General features: G+C 40.0%; 2 protein-coding genes across 4 annotated transcripts in view; one reads left to right on the top strand and one right to left on the bottom strand.

Annotated features, from left to right (window-relative positions):
* Positions 1-6404, top strand: part of bcar1 (BCAR1 scaffold protein, Cas family member) — a 78933-nt gene extending 72529 nt beyond the window's left edge. For all 3 annotated transcript variants that reach the window (XM_018678576.2, XM_051073658.1, XM_018678575.2), the window contains 5 exons: positions 836-931; positions 1080-1469; positions 1905-2786; positions 3834-3923; positions 4739-6404. In XM_018678576.2, coding sequence (XP_018534092.1) covers positions 836-931; positions 1080-1469; positions 1905-2786; positions 3834-3923; positions 4739-5284 — 2004 coding nt within the window. In that variant the 3' untranslated portion in view covers positions 5285-6404. The remainder of the gene's footprint in view (positions 1-835; positions 932-1079; positions 1470-1904; positions 2787-3833; positions 3924-4738) is intronic.
* Positions 6405-8889: 2485 nt separating this feature from the next.
* On the bottom strand, positions 8890-19114 carry zgc:158868 (uncharacterized protein LOC791147 homolog). The gene is made up of 7 exons (XM_018678578.2): positions 18809-19114; positions 17034-17088; positions 13901-14097; positions 13687-13744; positions 11581-11699; positions 10382-10492; positions 8890-9194 (listed from the first exon to the last, which is right to left on the bottom strand). The coding sequence occupies exons 1-7, from the start codon at positions 18953-18955 to the stop codon at positions 9081-9083; spliced, it is 801 nt and encodes a 266-aa protein (XP_018534094.1). The 5' UTR covers positions 18956-19114; the 3' UTR covers positions 8890-9080.
* Positions 19115-20475: the final 1361 nt, after the last annotated feature.

Genomic DNA, 20475 nt, shown 5'->3' with positions numbered 1-20475 from the left:
TGCTTTTTTTACTGTGTGTGTGTGTGTGTGTAACTGAGGGTGTATTTTATAGTCTCTATGTGATAATCCCTTTGTACTCTTTACTTTCTTATTTGTCAGATTAGTTTGTAATAGTATAAACTAATGTACTCTTGGTGGACACTTGGATCTTAAAAACCTTTAAAGCACCCCTCACATGCAATCTCCTACTGAGAGCTGAGAAAAACTGCACTGGACTGGATCTGCAATTGAAGGTCCATCCTGTTAGACTCCATCTTCCAAGCTGTGTCTTTGTACTTCCCATCAGCTTTTTCATTTGCCAGATATATCTCAGCCAGACATGGGTGTGTCTTCTTGATGCTGTTGATGACAAGCACCCTCTCACATCTAAGTACTTCACTTAACAAAAGCCTGTCTCACAGACTGGTCTTTTTTTTTTCTTCTCTTTCAGTAGTTTTGTTATAAATAAATATCAAGTCTACATCAAGGTCTGCCTGTTCTTATGTCGCTGTAGTCTAGAGAGATCCCATTACTGCAGCTGTTTCTGAGATGTTTGAAATCATCACCACATCTGGCAACTACACTGAATCATTTACATCTCCCATCTTGCCCATTATACAGCAGTATAATGTTGAACACTTACTGCAGGATTTATGGAGTAGCTGGCTGCTGCCTTGACAGACAGGTGTGCCTCACAACGACCACTGAGTGACTGTGAATATGTGATATTCTCTCTGATATATCATGTCACTGCACTGATAGGTGTGTGTTCATATGTGTATGTGAATGTGGGTGTGTCTACAGTGTGGTGTGTATTCCAACATGTTGTAATTTCTCCCTTTCCCTTTGTTTTTAGGTGTATGACACGCCTCCCATGGTGGTGAAGGGGCCCTCTAGTGGTCAAGATATATATGACACCCCAGCAAGCACAGACAAGAACACGCAGCAGACAGTAAGGCTTTGGAAGTTTAAGATACGCAGCATGACAATCCTGTTACAGTTACAGTTGCTATATACAAACATAAGTGAGGCTGTAATTGTATAATAAAAATGAAACACTTAATGTTATACAGTATATTTATCTCCTGCTCTCTCTTTAGGTTTATGACTTCCCCCCATCTGTCAGTAAAGACGTTCCTGATGCTCAGCCAATCAGAGAGGAGACCTACGATGTACCACCCCACTTTGCCAAACTGAAGCCCCAAGTTCCCGTCCCTCCTGGCCAGTACCTGCACAACAACCTCAACGACGACGATGATGAGCCACCTATTCCAGAGGATGTGTACGATGTCCCACCCCCCATCCTTACTGACAAGCATTATCATGGAGACAGGAGCGGAGTCAGCCAGGCCCCCCAGGAGATCTACGACATCCCAGCCAGCCTGCGGACCGGAGGTCACCCCACCCAGGATGTCTACGACTTCCCCCGGGAACGAGAGGACAGAGGAGGAGAGAGGGGAGATCACTATGTCTACGATGTCCCACCACAGGTAGCAGATTTAAAGGGGCAGTCCCACATTTTGGGAAAGGTGTTTATTTACCTTTAAACCAAGCTCAGTTTCATCTCTGTGCATCCACTATAGAGATAGATCTAGTTTTAGTCAAGTCATTTTAGTTTAGTTTTTTCAGTGATGTCACCTACAAGTTAGCTGTCACCTAATAAGACTTTACAGTAATGTTCATTTATCTCTTGTTCTGTCCCCCACACTATCATTTAGTTTCTATTTGTTGATGTAAATTGTAATAATTTTTATTCAGGCTTTGTCTTCAGCACATACCTTACAGCCTAGATTTTTTTTAATGAAATAAACACTGCTAGCTTAACTCAAAAATAGGAAATGGGGGGAATCTGCAAGCTAAGCCTCTGTACATCCTGTCTTAATGCATGTGTCTCCATTATTTCAATGGTTATATGTGTTTTCCAGGTTGTGCGTGATGCCCAGTCCACCAGTGAGGAGCTGACCATGTCCTTCAAGCGGCTGTCTGCCTCAAGCACAGGAAGCACGCGGAGCAACCACTCTGCTTCATCCTTAGATATGGTCCCTGTCCGCGACACCTCCTCTTCCTCCTCACTTCCTGCACCTGGCCCAATTTCAGGGAAACCCCTCATCTTGGACCTGGAGCAGGCCATGGAGCGTCTGTCCCGCCTCCAGCAAGCCGTCGAGTCCAGTGTTTCCCTCATGATGTCATTCATCACAGGTAACTGGAGAAGCCCTGCTCACCTGGAAGGGAACCTCCCGGCCATTCATCAGGCGGCTGACCGGGTGCGCACCACTGTCCGAGACTTCCTAGAATTTGCCCGTGGGGCTGTAGCAAATGCCGCCCAGGCTACGGACCGCTCTCTGCAGACTAAACTGGGTCGTCAGGTGGGGAAGATGGAGGAAGTCTTCCAGAGTTTGGTTCGACACAGTCAGGGCTTAGACGGTATTTCCTGGTCACACACGGCGCTCTCAACACCACCAACAGGAGGAGATGACTTAGATCGACTAATCATGACGGCACGAGGCATCCCTGATGATGCCAAGCAGCTTGCCTCCTTTCTCCATGGTAATGCCTCACTTCTCTTCAAACGGACCAACCGGCAGCAGCAGCAGATGCCACTTCCTCCGATTCCAGGGGAGATCAGCGGTCACATGACAGGATCAGGAAGTGGGAGCTATCAGGGAGGGGAGAAGGTGAACATTCAGTCACGGCCCCTTCCCTCTCCACCAAAGTTTACAGCTGCGGAGGAAGAGGAAGGTGTGGACAGGCCATATGAAACCACAGAGGAAGGCTGGATGGAGGACTATGACTACGTACATCTACAGGTACACACACATAAACATACACACTTTTCTTTCTTTTTAGACATGTCTAGAAGTTCCTTGTCACTTACCAATTCATTGATCACATGATTTCAGTCAGGACACTCATATCAAGGTTTAAACCATTTATTGCAACATGAAACACGTTTCAGCTCGGCACTGTGTCTCTACTTACATGATCTTCTGCAACAAATCTGAGGAAGCCTGTCACAAACTGTCCCTGAGCTCCTAAACCTGTAATGGATTTCATCAAACAACTACACCCAGTGCTTATCACTGTTGAGGAGCAGTGTGCAGTTAGTGTGCAGAACTGGACTGTATACTGTATGAGGCAGGTCGCGGTCACATATTATATTATGAATGTTGATATACAGTATATGGAATACAGACAATATTGGTGTTTATTTTGGAACTTGATTCTGATTTAGTTGTGGTCACATCCTAGTCATTTGATTATTGTTAGTTTTAGTCAAACAAGTATTATTTTTGTATTTAATTTTGATGAAAATTGTAATATCTTTTCTTTATATTTTTTATGTTTTATTTATATACATTTTTTATTTTGTTTTAAATGTGGGGGAATAGTCAATTAATATTATGGGATACATGTGATTTTAAATCAGCTTCAGTGCCTGCCTACTACAGTGGTAGTTCCATACTATTTAGTCAGACCATTTTTTTTCCTGATATGTAGTTGAGCATGTATATGTGTGTGGTGTGTGTGTGTGTTTGAGGTTTGAGGCTATAGTTGTGGTTCTAGGGCCACACTGACGCTGCCTCACACACATACACACCTATCATAGCCATGATGAATGAGCACATGTGCCTTTGAGGAGTCAGCAACTTTTTTTTTTTACCAAGCTAGTAAATGTGTGTGTCAGCAAGGCTGAGCAATAAATGTATATATGAGGAGATACTTTAAGTCCCAGCAACTGATTTTGCTGTTTCCGTCTGTTGCCATTAGATGGAGACAGAGGATGTGTTTCAAATGAACCATGCAAGTGTGTACAGGTGGTGTAACTGCTGTGTGTCTGTATGTTGATGTGTTAGGGAAAGGAAGAGTTTGAGAAGAACCAAAGACAGTTGCTGGAGAAAGGCAACATCATCCGACACAACAAGACACAACTGGAACAGCAACAGGTACCTGTGTGTGTTTGTGTGTGTGAGAGAGTGAATGCAGATGGCAGTATAGGGCCGAATTACAGCTTAACCTGTGCTGATTAATACTTGGCCACCAGGGGACAAACAGACTCCACAACAAGCTGATACAGCTGTGACACATACACCTTATGAAGTTAAAAGCTGAAAGAGGCTGAGAAGCTGCATAGACCTGCAGGGCTTGACAGTGATTGTATATGATTGTTTCAGTTGTATATTTTTGAGCCTTTCACTGCTGTGTGTGGGAATGGTTTTACTAGTATGTGTTTTTATCTGTGTTAACCTGGTAAAGCAATCCCTCAGTTTTCTAGATTTTTTTATTTACAGGTTGCCCCAGCAAACTGAACCATGAGCAGCCTGAATGAGTTCTTATACACTGAAACAGAAACTGAGCTTGTCAGATATACAAGATTTTGCTCAAATGTATTTTAGAGTTATGGTTTAATTTGTGACCTGCACAACCTTACATAAATAAAACCTCAAGCACCAGTTTCTAGGGCTGCAGCTAATCTAGAGGTAATGTGTTTGAATAATCAATTAATTATTTAGTCTATAAAATGTCAAACCTAGAGAAAGATGCACATCAAAAAAAAGCTATAAATCCTGACATTTGAGAAGCTGAAACCAGAGATTGTTTGATAGTTTTGCTTCATAAATGACTGAAAACATTTAGGCACAGTGGATTATTAAAATTTTGCTTATTATTTATCAAACAATGACTAATTGACTTATTGTTGTAGCTTTACAAGTATTAACATTTAGTATTAAGTGTCTCCTTCCTTCTCTTCTCCCTCCAGATTAAACAGTTTGAGCGGCTAGAGCAGGAAGTCAGCCGGCCAATCAACAATGACATGACAGGCTGGGCCCCGTCCCCCCACCATCCTATGGCCAACCAGCTGGCCCAGAATGGCTCCGGAGGGCCCTCATCCTCCAAGCTGTGCCATGGCGACCGGCAGCTCCTCCTCTTCTACCAAGAGCAGTGTGAGCAGAACGTCACCACAGTGACCAATGCCATCGACGCCTTCTTCACCGCCGTCAACTCCAACCAGCCGCCCAAGATCTTTGTGGCACACAGCAAGTTCGTCATCCTCAGCGCACATAAGCTGGTGTTCATTGGCGACACGCTGTCGCGCCAGGCTAAGTCTCCTGAGGTGAGGGCGCGGGTGGCCCAGAGCAGCAACACCCTCTGCGAAAAACTCAAAGACATTGTGATAAGTACAAAGACGGCAGCGCTTCAGTATCCTTCCCCTGGAGCAGCCAGAGAGATGACTGAGAGGGTGAGGGAGCTGGCAGGGTATACGCAGCAGTTCAGGATGGTGCTGGGACAGCTGCTGGTGATGTAGGGGATGGGGGGGGGGTGAGTAAAAAAACAGTGACACAAACTGAGATGTCCCAGGAACATGGGGCAGCAAATCCTCCCTGTAACACAGGATGGACGACCCCGTACACCCCTGCAACATGGGGTGAGAGGACCTGGAGCCCCCTGGAGCACAAAGTGCTGCAGGAAACCCTGTACACCCTTTCAGTGTGAGGTTGGAGACCCCGTGTGCCTCGACAGAGTGAGGCTTTCCATTCCTTATGCTTGGAAACCCTGCGTGGCGCCGGTTCCTGGGGGTCTGAGACCCCATAGGGGACCCTGTCTGGGACTGGGGACACTGACCTCATGTTCATCGTTTGCTCCATCCCTACCTCGCCTTTCACTGGGACCATTCCTCTCTTATCCCTCCTTCCACTGCGTGCGTTTTATTCTAGACAAACTAAAAGGAACATTTAATCATCAGTGGGCTGGGCCAATGGTTGTAAAATAATCATTGTAAATATTTAAGTTACCTATTTAGTCAGAAACCAGAAAGAAAAAAGACTAAAGAACTTCCAGTATATAAATATAAATATATGGCTCTTTTTTGATGAAAAGATGAAAACAGCAAGTGTAGTTTTTAGACAATATCAGTAATTGTTATTATTATTGCTATACCGTATGATTATGGCTCTGATTCTTGATCCTTGTATCATTATTGTTATGGATGTGTAAATCCCAGATGATATGTATGGCTGTGTTGTAGTATGTCTATGCTCTTCACCATCCCTGACAAAGGCACACTTTCCAAGAAAACACTGGAGCACACACCCATCTTTAAACTTCACCTGATGACAGACTGACAGCTCTACATGTTACCATGTTGCCTCTGTGTTTGAGCAGTATGTTACCGTAGCATGTGGCTCAGTTATAAGTCCACAGTGATTTCAGTCCACCGGTGCAGTCGACACTGCTGCCAAAAGATGTCCACATAACTGTCCAGTTCCAGTACTGCAGTTATTAAAGATGATCTCAGTGCCATTTCAGTTGCTTTTTTGGAAAACTATACATAGGTTGTTTTGTAAGAGGCATGTATTAGAGAAAAAGAGTGTAAAAGGTTAAGGACAACAAATGAAATTAAACCTGCTTTTTCTTCTTTTCTCTGACACTTTGATATGGTTTTTGTTGCTGATGTTGATGTTATTGGGGTTTTTAAGTTTTGTTCGGTTTGTTTGTTTTTTGATGTTAAATGTGAATCATATAACAATCAACTGAAGATGCTTTTTGGGGCAGTGTCTATATTTCACTCTGAAAACCAGTGAAATATGGTTGGTCACCTACAGAGATGGGCATAAACTGGTGGATTTAAACAGGATTCCAGACGAATTACAACTTACAAAACTGAGGTTCATTTAAGACGATCAGACAGGTTCACAACAAACCAACTGCTTAGTCAGTTAAGAGAAAATTGTGAGCAGTAAACACCCAAAGTGTCCATTGTCAACATCCATCACCGGGGGTTCGATCCCCAGCTCCTCCAGTCCAAAGTATGCCAAAGTATCCTTGGGCAAGACACTGAACCCCAAAAATCGCCCCCGATGTGTCATCGGTGGAGGAATGTGTGTGTTAGAGAGCACCTACCATGTATAGAATAAGTGCTGTATGAATGTGTGTGTGAATGGATGAATGTGACATACAGCATGAAGGGCTTTGAGTGGTCGATGCGACTAGAAAATCGCTATTAAAGTACAGTCCATTTACCATTTATGGGGTTTCATAAGTGACAGCTCACAGGAGGAGCTCTATCTTCTATTAGTGTTGTTACAATACAGCACACAGGCCAGCTTTAGTAAACAACAAAATATCTGACCAAGGAGAAATGCTAAACAGTGCTAATCTGGTATTTTACCACCAACTATTAGCTTGCACTGTACTGAAATATTGACAAAGGTAATATACTAGAAAATAGTTGACACACTTGACCTTAAACCAACTGCTGTTAAAATGCTGAGAAAGTAAAACAAGATATTCTTTCATTCAGTGTTTTGATGATGGTGGTGGAGAAGGCTGCCTAACATGTTGGTCCAAAGGTGTTCAACTGGGTTGAGATCTGGTGACTGCAAAGGCCACGACATGATTCATGCTATTTTCATACCCATCAAACCATCCAGTGAGCCCTCATGTCCTATGGATGGGGCCACTGTCATCCAGAGGAATAAAACTAAATGAAGGGAATGTTAAATTGTCGTAAAAGGTCAGTGTGGTGTACAGAGGTGGTTACCACTGTGATAGTGAAGCTTACTGATGAGTGTTATATTGTGTGATTTCCATACGTGGCCTCTAGGGGGTAGTAATAGGTAAAGAGAGAGAGATTTCTGATATACAGAAGAATTCACTGTTTCCACTGAAGGAAATTCCAGAGTTGTTTGAATTTGATCTCAGTGCTCAGTGGCGTTTCCTGACACCTGACGTGACCTCTCTCTGGAATGGAACATGACTAAAGTCTGTCATTTTGAGAATGTGTTCAATGTTGTCTGTGCTGAGCAGTATACTGTTCCTTGCTGTACAGGTAGTTGCACATGGAAAAGAAAGACAAAACAGATCAAAGAAAACAATTAAAGACACTTTCACTCCATTATATTACCCAGCAGCCAGATTGTTAGATAAACAGATGTGCATTAGTATTCAGATCTGTTTATACATAGTGTATACATAATTCTAATGTTAAAAAGGTTTCTGATTGATTACAGATGTGATTTGATTCCTCAACATCTAAGCCATTTATTTCTGTGCTGAGTGAGTTACCTAACAGGCTTTTTGTGTCAGTCAGGTTTCTGAAACCATGGTGTGATGTTTACTTTCACACACACAAAACCAGGACACTCCAAAAACCTGATCTCTAACTGAGATGTATGCAAGCACTTGTATTCATTCAACCTTAAAAGCCAGGCTTTGAGTCTATCTTCATGCACTACTCACATGCCTATATGAATGTTGAAAGAATTTGTCCCTGTAATCATTCATCCTGTCCATTCTGATTGTGAAGTGATTACTTCCTAATGTGGCCACACTGTAAAAAAACAGAGGACAAAATGTGCAACAGTGATTTCTCAAGTTCAGCTGTGACTAATATGAGACCTCAGGAGTCTGAGTCTGTTGTACACAACAAACTTATGCACAATTACAACAGTGTATCCTTCAACACAGTCCAGCAAAGACATTTTCTGACTAAACACAGAGGGAAACTCATGCTAAAATTACTTTGACTTTTAAAGATACCCACTGTATTTGTCTACACAGACTGTGGCTCTTTTTCCTTTACAAAAGTCCAACTGAAGCTAAATGATTTAGCGAACTGGATTTCACTCCACAAAGAATTCATTTCATAGCCAGTGTAAACAGGAGGAGTGATTATAGCAACAGATAACTTTCAAATCAAAAACATGCATGTGATCACGTGAGTATTAAATATTAATACAGACATGGAAAAATCTGAAGCAATCCTTTCATGTCCTCAGATATGAAAGTCCACAAATTTAGTGCAATTCAAGTTTTCATTTTGCAGTTACAAAAACTCACACTGGCAGTTGTGTTTATAATTTAAATATGTACCTAACATTATATAAAATAATTATACCAGAGGATAGTAGATGTTATCAAATATTTATTTCAAAAAGTGACATGATGTTTTTCTTAATGTATTTTTCCTGTCATAGAGGCCAATAATAAGGCATTTTACAGTTAAAAAGGTGGATGTTACTGTGGCAGCACCATCCTGCTACACTGTCTTTGTATGCAGAAATCATCAGCTGGTCAGCCTGGAGTGACTGTTATGGTGACTGCTACCAGGGGATTGAGTTGCCCTCCCAGTCTAACAGCATCCCGCTGTCTTTATTGCAGAGTGATGACATCACACCAAGCATGCCATGTACACTGTCCTGGGTGGTCAAAGGAGCCTGGGGGAGACAACAAAAAACAAGCAAAGATGTGTCAGAAGAAATGAAAGGGGAAAATAATTTCATTATTCATCTTAAACCAGGGCCTACACAGGAGCATCATGATGAGAGGAATAGTGAAACTAACTATCAATGGCTAGTTATTGAGCTAAATGCTTATGTCACGGCTATGTTAACATGCTGATGTTTAGCACGTAATCATCATAACATCTTAATTTAGGTTGTTAGAATGCTAATATTTGCTACATAGACAAAAGCATAGGATGAATTAAAAATTTGACATAAATACAAATTAATGCACAAAATGTCATGCAAATCCATTCTATAGTTTCCATCTGAACCAAAGTGGTAGAGTGACAGACTGCTGCTAGCATGGCTAAAAACCTTAACCAACCCAACTTAGCAACCAGACTATGGACCTGTAGCTCATTATGTGATATACTGAATCTAATGGATACTAGTAGTGGAGGAAGTATTAACATCATTTAGTAAAGACAAAGTAACAACAGTACACTGTAAAATACTCCAAGAAAAAGCCTTGGATTGAAAATGTCACTCATAAAGTAAAAATCAGTAACATTAGCAAAATACTATTACTTGAAGTGTAAGTAAACTCTGTGAGTATTACCTTGCTAAGGGTAATGCAGTCTAATCGATCATTATAGATGCTGTAGCCTGCTGTGCTGCTGAGCTGCATTGTATTCTGCTGACAGGTATTCCTAATATTTTGTCCACCCCATTGTAATCAGTGACTGTAGGCTAAACAACAGACACGTCTCTTCGTATAGAACAATGAAGTTGCTGCAGTATATTGTTTGATCACTGATGAATTTTAGCAGCATTGTGTACCATTTTATGCTGATCTTATGTACCACTGAGTAATTTAATATAGAAAAATGTGTCATATTTTATGACCTGATGTTTGTATATCAGTCTTCAAAGTAACTGCAAACATCAGATAAATGTAGTGGAGTGAAATATTTCCTACTGAAATGTGGTGGAGTGGAGTGCCTAAAAACTGTACTTTCCATTGAAGTAAATGTATTTATTTACTTTCCACTACTGATAGATATATTTACAGAGCATGGTAAAGTTCATAAAAAGCTGCTGAAGTTACAAGTGTTATCTTTACTGTCATGGAATTAAAATATATATAGTATTTCTCTCTCTTTTCTCCATTGCCTCACCTCTTCTCCTCCCATCTCAGTGTGCACCCAGCCAGGGTGGATAGCTGTCACCAGTATGTTGTAGCTCTTGAAGTCCTCAGCTTGACAGCGAGTCAGCATGTTCAACGCTGCCTGGTGACCAACAGCAGACAGGACAGAGGCTTTGTTGTTCAAGAATTCAGCAATTTAACTATGACACTCAGTATATTATTCATCTTTAGTGTACTTTCTAGGAAACTGAAAGTTTAAGTTAATGTAAACACCTTGTCTGAAACAAAATAAAAGTTAGACATGGTGTTTTAGGGTTGATTCCAGAGTTGAGTCAACTCAATATATTTGACTTTTGTAGGTAAAGAAATTAACTCAGATTTATACATGAAAATAAAATGATTTTTTGTCTAAGCAGAATTGCTTCATGCATAAAGCCTTCACAAGAGTACCTGAATCATCACAGAAAAGCGCAGAGCACTGTGCATTGTGAGAGCAATGTAATCGATTTTGAACTTGTTCCTGGCAGTGTAAAGAACTCTATAAAACTGCTTTTTAGCCATCATGTAGGAAGATAAAATTCAAAGAAAACATTAATTAATAGTCATTAAATGAATAAATTAATAATCCCTAAAATCACTTGACACTCATGTTAAGGCATGTTATCAAAATGCTGTCTGTTCCCATCACGTTTTAATTAAATCAAAGCTCAGTTATTCTAACTTGGCTGGCTGGTATCTGTATGCATGTTTGCTAAGACACTTCAGTGGAATGACACCAACATTAATATAACTCAAAGTGCTTGTGTTAATTAATATGCATTGCGCCTTCTTAAATAAAATAGATTTAAACTTAAACTAAACTCTACCTCAGTATATTTCCAAGTTAAAATAAATGTTGAATGACTGACTGACTGACTGACTGAATGAACTGGAGCTGGAAATGACATCACTCCAGAACTGACAGTAGAAGAAGTCAGAAGTGTTTTTATTGTTGTTGCATGCTTGTTGTTGTTATTATTAGCAATACCAGTTGATAACAATGCATTACGTGGAATTTTACGAATACAAATGGCAACATATCCACACATAGAAGTTGGTACATTCCATTTTCCATTGGAAAATGGAATGTACCAATAGTCTTCCAGAGATATTGTGAGGGCACAACAGTATTAATTATCACTATATAATATAGGTAGCCTGTGATATTCAGATTTTATGCATCAGCTGTACCTTGCTGGTTCTGTAAGGATACATCTGTGCCACAGGGAAGGTCTCTGGACATTTCTCAATGGATGAGATGAGAGTGGAGATGTTGATAATAGCTGATCTCCTGCAGGACATTTTATCACCTGAGACAGAGTGAAACAGAGACAACGATGCCACTGAAAATTCTGGTTTGTATCATGACATAGGAATAACAACTAAATTATAATGCAATACTTTGTACATTGCAACGTGTGATAGAAATGACTGCATTTTTGTGCATTAATGAGTGTTTGTGCACAAATCACATCGATTCAAGCTGTTTTATGAAATCTGTTATTATTCTGTTGTCTAATCAGACGTAAGAGGGGACAGAGAATATTGATGAGACCATGGAAGTAATGGAGGTTTTTTAGGTTGATGTGTGTTGTTCTCCTGTGTATTTACTGCTTGAATATATCTGCTGTTGATGGATGTCAGAGGCTATTTTGATGACAAGGCTTTCCCTCTCTGTTAACTAATCTGGGTCTGTGTGTACTGGTGGCATAGAGGCAAACATAACTACATCCCAAACCAGTTCAATCTCTCAACAAACAAATGGCCATCAGTCTTATGTGATCATGGATTGTCTGTAGAGGTTAGCTGAAGGGCTAACTGTGGCCTTTGTGTGTGATAACCTCCATCTTTGGTCACCGTCTTAACATGAGTGAAATGTGTTGCTTTAGAGCTGTAACTTGTGAAAAGTCTTATGCCCAACCATGTGCTAGGTATTGTGCCAGTCAAGACTTTGCATGGTGACACACGACTGATCGGATTTCAACACATGAACTGATTGCATCATTTCAACATAAGCTTAACATACATTTCCATTGAAATGTGACTCAGAATGCTGGTTTCAAAGTCCAGAGTGCTGACCATTACACTATGGAATCAAGACAGAGCAGGTGCACCAGTCTAAGGAGTCAATATGTCGTCTCAACGCAGGTCCATTTCAGTCACCTTTGCAACATCACCTGCCTGACACTGTGAGGAGCTGTTCTTCTGACTTTCTAAGGTCCACCATCAGGTCTGCCTCTGTGTGCTTTGATAGCTACCTTCCAAACAGTCGACCTGTTTGACATCCTGTTGATGCTAGAGTGCAGACCATCTAACAGTTTTTCTCTCTCTGTTAGACATGACATTTTTTCTTGTACTGAAATAAAAACCTGGATATATACTTATATAGACAATCTGTGGGTTCTTGTCAGTGATATTGCCCAGGAGTCTCAGACCCGGTGTTTCCTACAGAGTCAAACCTACCTTCTTCCTTCTAAGACTACCACTATGGCCCTCTGTGTTACATTTGTCAATAAAGCTTTGAAATCTGAATGAAAACATTTCAGTCAGAAGGATTAGACATGTGGTGATATGTGATCAGTCATGTTTGGCAGAAAAGGCCAACTGGTCCTAAATAAACATATATGAACATCAAAACAACGTGATGGGGTCAGGTTATACTTCCCAGATTGTACACCTGCAGGAATATGATTGGATATTATGACTGTTACATTATGATTATATGATTATGATTGTTACAATAGCTGTGAATCATTATGAGCCATATAGAAAACATCTGTTGCCAATCAGCCAATACAAGCACAGCTGCAGTGCTGTGCTGAGCTAATGCTATGCTTCTTTGAATAATTTCAACGTCATTGGTGAAACCTGTATTCAGATCCTGTTGTAAAAGTAACAACAGTGTAAATATACTTACAGTCCTGCATTCAAAATTGAATTTAGGTACAGCATTTGAATAAATGTACTGAGATACTTTCACAGTTTCACGAAGTTCACAGTTCTTAGTTTTTTGTTTGTTTGTTTGTTTTTATTTATGTATTTATTTATTGCCATATTAAAGCCAAGCCATATCAGAAGTGTGTTACCAGCAGGTTTAGACCTCAGATCCACAGCACTGTGTTTATTCAGGGCACTGTGTTGCTCTGAAAGGAGGAATGTATGCAGCAATGTGTCCCTGCTGTAGCCTAGTTTTCTATTAACTGTTGGCTGTTTTTCTGCTCTACTATAGCTGTGTTGTGGTGTCAGTCAAACTCTGAGGTACAAATTCTAGTTCAACATGAAACAAAAGTTATTTACCCATGTCCTTTTCAGGTGAGTGCCTCTCTGCTGCTTTCTGGAGGAGAGGGAGACACATCTGAAGAGAGAGAGATGATAAATTACACAGTTTAAAGTTGTTGTGTAATTACACAGCTGACACTGATGGACAGTGCTGTGTGTGTGTGTGTGTGTGTGTGTGTGTGTGTGTACCTGCATCTGTGTATGTCTGTGTGAGAGAATATGACAAACCAACCTTTGCGAGGAGAAATGGTCCGACCACATTGGTTTCATACACCTCCATCATATCCTTTTTCCCGGTGGCAGACAGTGGTGCTGGTGAAGCTGGAGTATTGATAGCTGCATTGTTGATGAGGAGGTTCAACCCAACTGCCCCAACCTGCTTGCTCACAGCCTGGACAGTAGTCAGGATACTGTCCTCATCCAACATGTCTGCAGGTGGACATACACATACACCAATCTTAGTGATCGATATATCAGAGGTATCAAATTCTAGGGAGGTAAAATACAAGGATCTTGCTCTTGGATACCTGTGTTTGTCATTAATATCAAAAATGAAAAAGCTCAGGTTTCAGTTAAAGGAATACTTTGCAGGTTTGGTGTGTCGGATGACCATGACTGATGAATGCAATGCAACTTCTGCAGTACTTTAGTGTGCAAACATGCCGATTTACTTTAGTTTGTTATATTACAAGAGGGAGGACATCAAATCACACAAAACAAGAAAATATAACAATAACAAAATAAAATCTAAGATGTTTGTCCTTGTGGTCCTTGATACACTGTACAGATAGTGAAGATGCAGGAGTCAAGTGACCAGATGACATCATACTATACTAACAAAACTAAAACAGTAAATACCTCTGACATCATCAGTAAAATCACAGACTCAAGTCAAACATAAAGAATAAAATGAATAAAAATGAAAAAAGGAAGGTCACTTCTTTCTTTTCCTGGCACCACAGAACCTAATGGAGGAGACAGCAATGCTGGTACTGAACCTCACCAAGCACATGGCTGTAGACTGGTCTACATGAGTTCTACAAAGACAGTCTTTCAGACCCTCATTAAATATGCATACACCTTAACCCTGCAACTTGGACATATATTTAAGAGGTTTTGTGTTTTGGATTATGCATCTACTTAAAAACCCACTCAATATGGATTCATATCCCATGTTACATGTTACTAACTCAATATGTCCCCTTTCCTGTAGTATAGTGCTCTTCCGTCTCTCTCTCCTCTTCTGTCTCTTTCTGCAGGTATTTCTGCCTCTGGAGCTGTAGAGTCTGATCTGTGATGACTGATCTCCTGCTGCTCCTACAACTCCACTCAACACCTGCTGCTAGAATTAGAAATTACTTACACTGCTATTAGTTGTATTGCTGTGTTAGCAGCTAATACTTTAATTATCACTACTATCATTACTACTGCTGTATTACTGGCCTCACCTTACATGCTATGTTCTTCTTTCGCTATTCTCTACCCACTCTCCCCCCCCATCCCCCTCTCTCTCTCCTTCTTAACCCTGCCTCTACCTCTTAAAAGGAAGTTTTTCCTTGCCACTGTCGCCTAGTGCTTGCTCATGGTGGGATTTGTTGGGTCTCTCTCTGTAAATACCTATTTTAAAGAGTACGGTCTAGACCTGCTCTATATGAAAAGTGCCTTGAGATGACTGTTGTTGTGATATGGCGCTATATAAATAATAAATTGAATTGAATTGAATTAAAAACCAATGATAAAACCTTTTGCTGTATGAATCAGATACCAATAAAATGCTGACTGGTTGGTCTGGTTCTTTGAGCACAATGGAAGAAAACATGCACATGGGGAATAAAGAAATAGTGAACATTTTATATGAAAGGAGAAAAATTATACACAAATATTTTTGTAAAAACAAAATTGAAGTCAAGAAAAACAAAAACCCTAGCACCGAGTGGTGCAAAGGCCAATTTAAATCACTCTGTTTATTATTCTTAACGGAAATCAACCAAATTTTTGAGGGGCTAAAGTTACTCAAAACTCATGACGTTTTGTGTGTTAGATATTGTGAAAATATACCAAATTTCAACAAAGCAGCACCCACAGTAGGTTTCACCCACATGTACTTATGTAACATCCCAAGACTTACAGAATATCCTGTTGGAGCCATACCCTAAACCCCACAGGAAGTCACTCAGAAAATAAATAAGATCAGCTTCAAATTTGGTCAGTGCAATCTAAAGACCTGCCCTGCGATGGACTTCAATGAATGAATGAATGAATCTAAAGATCTTTACGCTGCTAAATTTGAAAGCATTTGAGTTATTGTTGAACAGTTTGTCTGTGGTGGCATGATGAATTTCAATGTGTCACCATAAAACAGGAAGTTGTTGTAACTCACATATCTGCCTCAAAATTCTAATGTTTGATAAGGATCCCAGTTTGAAGACATCTACACAGCCATAGCACCACCTACAGGCAACAGGAAATGACACATGTTCATACTCCCTCCAGTAGGGCAACCAGATCCACCTTAAATTTAGTCATTTGGCTACATTTGTCAAAATCAGTAAGACATTGATGATGCATGATTGTGAAAATTGTGGGTTTTCATTAAGGGATGTTTCACCATAGAACAGGAAGTTGTTGTAACTCAAATATACAATGCCTAGTTTGCCCAAAACTTGACATATTTCATGAGACTCCCAGCCTGAAAACATCAGCTAAAACCAGAACATAAGGATCTGCTTGAGAAAATAGTCATTTAACTTGATGGGTGTGCGTTTAAGTGTAAAACACCTTAACTTTTCTTTTTGAAAGTACCTGGATTATTTAATCATCGCATTTTAGGGGTGTCATTTGCAGATGAAAATAGGATATTAGTTTTATTGTACAGTAAAGTATCAGGATTTCTTTAAAGTATCAGGATTAGCATTGTTATTGCAAGTATTTGTTTGGGTCAAGTATTAAAATTGCACGTATAGAAGATGTTATCTTGTATGGGTGAGGACCATTTCAGTCAGTAAACTATTGTGTATCATGTTTTTAATGTAAGATGCCAGACATCTGTTGAGAATTTTGTGTGTAAAGAAGAAAATTAGTCATTTCAGGCTAAGTCATTGACTTTCTTTTTACTGAGAACACAGAGCAACTGTCCCATGTCCCAAGTATGGATTTATTTTGTTACTTTAGAAAGATAATATTTATTACATGAAATAAGATTGACATCAGTACTTTTGATGAAGTTGTGGGCACATATAAAATCTGACTTTGGCTGCCCCTGTCATCTATGGCCTCTCACTGAAGTTTAATGGAAATGTACATTCCCGTTCTGTAAGAATACATTTGAATGTCTACACAGATATATGTGGGTGAGTGGAGTTTACCTAGTTTGATCATCGTGATCTTTCCAGGATATTGAGCAGTGAGCTTTCTCAGGGCCTGGAGGGAACAGAGAGAAGAGGGAGACACAGACAGTCAAGGAAATGACAGATGATAAAGTGGATGGACAAAGACAGAGAGACTGAAAAAATAAACTGTTCTTTACTGCAGTATTCCATTATTTCTTCTCTCATTTTATAGTAGTAAACTTGATGGTCTGATTCCATTGGTCCATGCTGCTGTGTCCACAACATTTATAGTGAGTTGGTCCCTAACAGTAACAGAGATTTAGAATATACTGATCTAATTCAAGCAATTATGTTAAGCTGCAGACAAAAAACATGGCTGTGAGCACATGTTGAGCATATGTTGAACTTGTTGGGTAAGTTAAGGGACTAACCCTTAAAAATGTAAAAATGGCTCTGTCTTTAACAATGTATTGACCAAAACACTATGTAGTCATTTGGTACCAATTCAACTCTGTGTGAAGCACTTTTTAGTTCATCAACTATGAATTCCACTGTATACATTGCTGAACTATCAATGTGCATGCAAATGAATGCATCAGAAAAATGATGATTGACAGGGAATTTAATTTGTTTTCCTTACAAGGCTGTAATCTAAGAAGAATGACAGCATTAACTGTCTGAGAGAGTGGCCCAAAAGGACATCTGTTTACATTCAAGCAAAGCCCTCTAGCAGCCATAGTAATTTTGACAGGTCAAAGGGGGAAGTCAGGTAACAATATTATAGTGTGACAAAGTTCACATAGGGAGGTGGTTGGGCTATGTATCATTCTAAAGGACATGGACAAATGAAGTTTTTGTCTTTTAATGTGGAGGACTTGTTCCCTTCAATATCTGCTCCTAGGAACTTAAGCATGAATAATATTTATATGGTTGTTTAGGCAACTCTAGGCAATTGATTAAAATCATAAAAGGATAAGTCATGAGACAGGATCTGCTTACCTGTTCAATTATTAACCAAACTATGTTTAACCAAAGCATTTTGTAGCTTAACTCAGACCACCTCCCTGAAACTTCTGTGTGGCAACACTTCTACTGACCATAACCCAGGTAACAATAACATTTCCTCCAAAACATTTTGGCATAATCATTTAGAAGTAGATAAACAGAATTTTGTGTTGTTTTAATACACATTGCAAATAATAATAGTCCTTGACAGTGTCTTTGAGGAATCCTGCATTCAGTAGGATTTATAATGAAAATGTCTCTCTCATTCTCAAATCAAAGTAAAGTAAAAAAAAAAAAAAAAAAAAAAAAAACTTCTGCTTCAGCCAATCATCGGTCACCTGAGCCAAAACAGATTCTCATTGTAACACCCCGATCAGACAACTAATGGGCGTGTGTTATTAAAATCTGTAGAATGACTAATCACTAATAGAATAATCTTAATTTGACAGAAGGTGCAGTCATAACTTGTTCTCATACAGAAATTGCTCAAAGTGGTTAAATTAGCAGTTAAAACACATTTAAAAAAAGATTTCTCAGTAGTTATTTGGGGCACTCTTATTGATCAACAATTCAGTCAGCCCCATACAGATAGGTAAAGGTCATCAAGTGTATATTTAAGTCTTCCTCATATGCACAGGTGCAGGGTCCATAATTCATGGAAAAGCCATAAATCAGCTCATACACTCTTCTGTTAGTAGCAACATGTGTGTGTGTGTGTGTGTGTGTGTGTGTGTGTGTGTGTGTGTGTGTGTGTGTTAGCAGTGCGTCTGGAAACCATTCCAAGTAATCGTGTGTAACCGTCTCACCTCAGCCCTGGTTCCCTCAGGGTCTCTGCAGCAGGCATAGATGTGAGCCTCCTCTCTTGTCTTCTCTGCCAGTTGTTTGACCAGCTCCAAACCAATACCTCTGTTGCTGCCAGTCACCAAAATGTTGCCTTCCAGTTTCACTGACATGTTTAGCTGATCAACTGTCAAACCCCAGCTGCTGTCTGACTATCCTGTGACAGTGACTGAACATGTGTGAGAGCACAGTGCTGCAGTAATGTTAGTCCTGTGTGCGTCATGCACTCAATATAGGTGGGTACTGTACAAGAAGGCAGGAGTAAGTCTCTCACCTCTCTCTGTGTGTATTGACGTGTTTATATTATCACCTATTGCACATATAACACTAAACCTTTGGCCCACCTTTTCCTTTCATAAGCAGTTTTCTTACCAACGAATCAGCACCAGCCGTAAAGTCCCTCTTTGATTTGTAGTGATATTTTTTTTCCTTTCTGGAGTCCAGGACATGTATTTAAACCAAAAGCTGTCAGTTTATCTTGCCACATAATCAACCTTTCCTCATGAGTAAACAAATTATTTATTCTGACTTTGGCCTTTTAACAGTGTATGTTTAGTTACAAAACATACCAGGAATGTGGTGATTCAGAATATGCAACATACCTTTTTTTCCTCTTAGAGAGTAGTTAGATAATTAGTGAGTATGATTATGTCATCAGAATCTGTGGAAAGTGTGTGTTGCTGCAGAAAGATGAAGTTACCCCACTGCCAGAAACCAAATAATTCTGCCTCTTCCTGTCTTCAGGAGCACTGTGTTGACTGATGACAGCCAGACAGAATGTACTGAAGCCTTTCACAATCAGCCGGCTGCTGAAAAGCAAGCAACCTGTCTGAATGGTTGTTTGTCAGCACAGGAGTTGTATCTAAATGGTCTATTACGTGAGCAGTAAAATAGGCTGTAACTTATTTATTGAAAGTTGCACTAACTCATATTTTCATAGTAACAACGGATCAAATCAGTGTGTAATGTGTGAAGAATTGTTCACATTGACTGACCACTGAGAATTATCACCAAATCTACAGTCCTCCTCAGCTTTACATAGATTTTAGCCTCTTATTCTTTTGAGTTGACAGCCTGCATTTTTACCACTTTGGCTCAGTCTCAGCTTTCATCAACCTGGTTTTCAACAGCAGTGGGCAGCTGTTTTCAGAGAAAAGCCACTGTACACTACCTACTCAGCACCAAGTAGCAGACAGATTAGACAGTTAGAGATTAGCTGGTGAACATAGTTGAGCATTAGCAGCTGAGGAGACTTTTGTTTTTTCTCAGGAGTTGGAGGTGATCAAACTGAAGCTAATATGAGAGTGAATATTAAATGTATAGTTACCATGGGGACACAAACATGACCCTGAATGAATGCTGACATTGCTCTGTGTTTGGGAGATGTGTAAGTAGGCAACAGTTTGCAGCTGTAGGTCACTATCAGCATCATGAGGTGATAATATTTAAATATGTACATCATATTTCTGTTACACCCAAATTGCCAGAAAGTAAGATGTTGCAGGTTTGAATAATAAAAAATTATTAAACAGTTTTGAGTATGTGTTGAGTATTTGGGTAACCACACTATGTGACTGTCCACCTCTGCCAGGTCACAGTTCATGGATCTAAACCTCGCTCTGGATACCTGTAG

The sequence above is a fragment of the Lates calcarifer genome, linkage group LG10 (genome assembly GCF_001640805.2).
Source record: "Lates calcarifer isolate ASB-BC8 linkage group LG10, TLL_Latcal_v3, whole genome shotgun sequence".
Taxonomy (NCBI): domain Eukaryota; kingdom Metazoa; phylum Chordata; class Actinopteri; family Centropomidae; genus Lates; species Lates calcarifer.
This window is presented reverse-complemented; position numbering and strand designations above follow the sequence as displayed.

Coding starts and splice junctions, on each gene's coding strand:
- zgc:158868 (XM_018678578.2), bottom strand. CDS start 18,955: ATGTCAGTGAAACTGGAAGGCAACATTTTGGTGACTGGCAGCAACAGA. Junction 17,089..18,808: donor CTGAGGGAACCAGGGCTGAG/GTGAGACGGTTA, acceptor TGTTCCCTCCAG/GCCCTGAGAAAGCTCACTGC. Junction 9,195..10,381: donor CTGAGATGGGAGGAGAAGAG/GTGAGGCAATGG, acceptor TGTCTCCCCCAG/GCTCCTTTGACCACCCAGGA.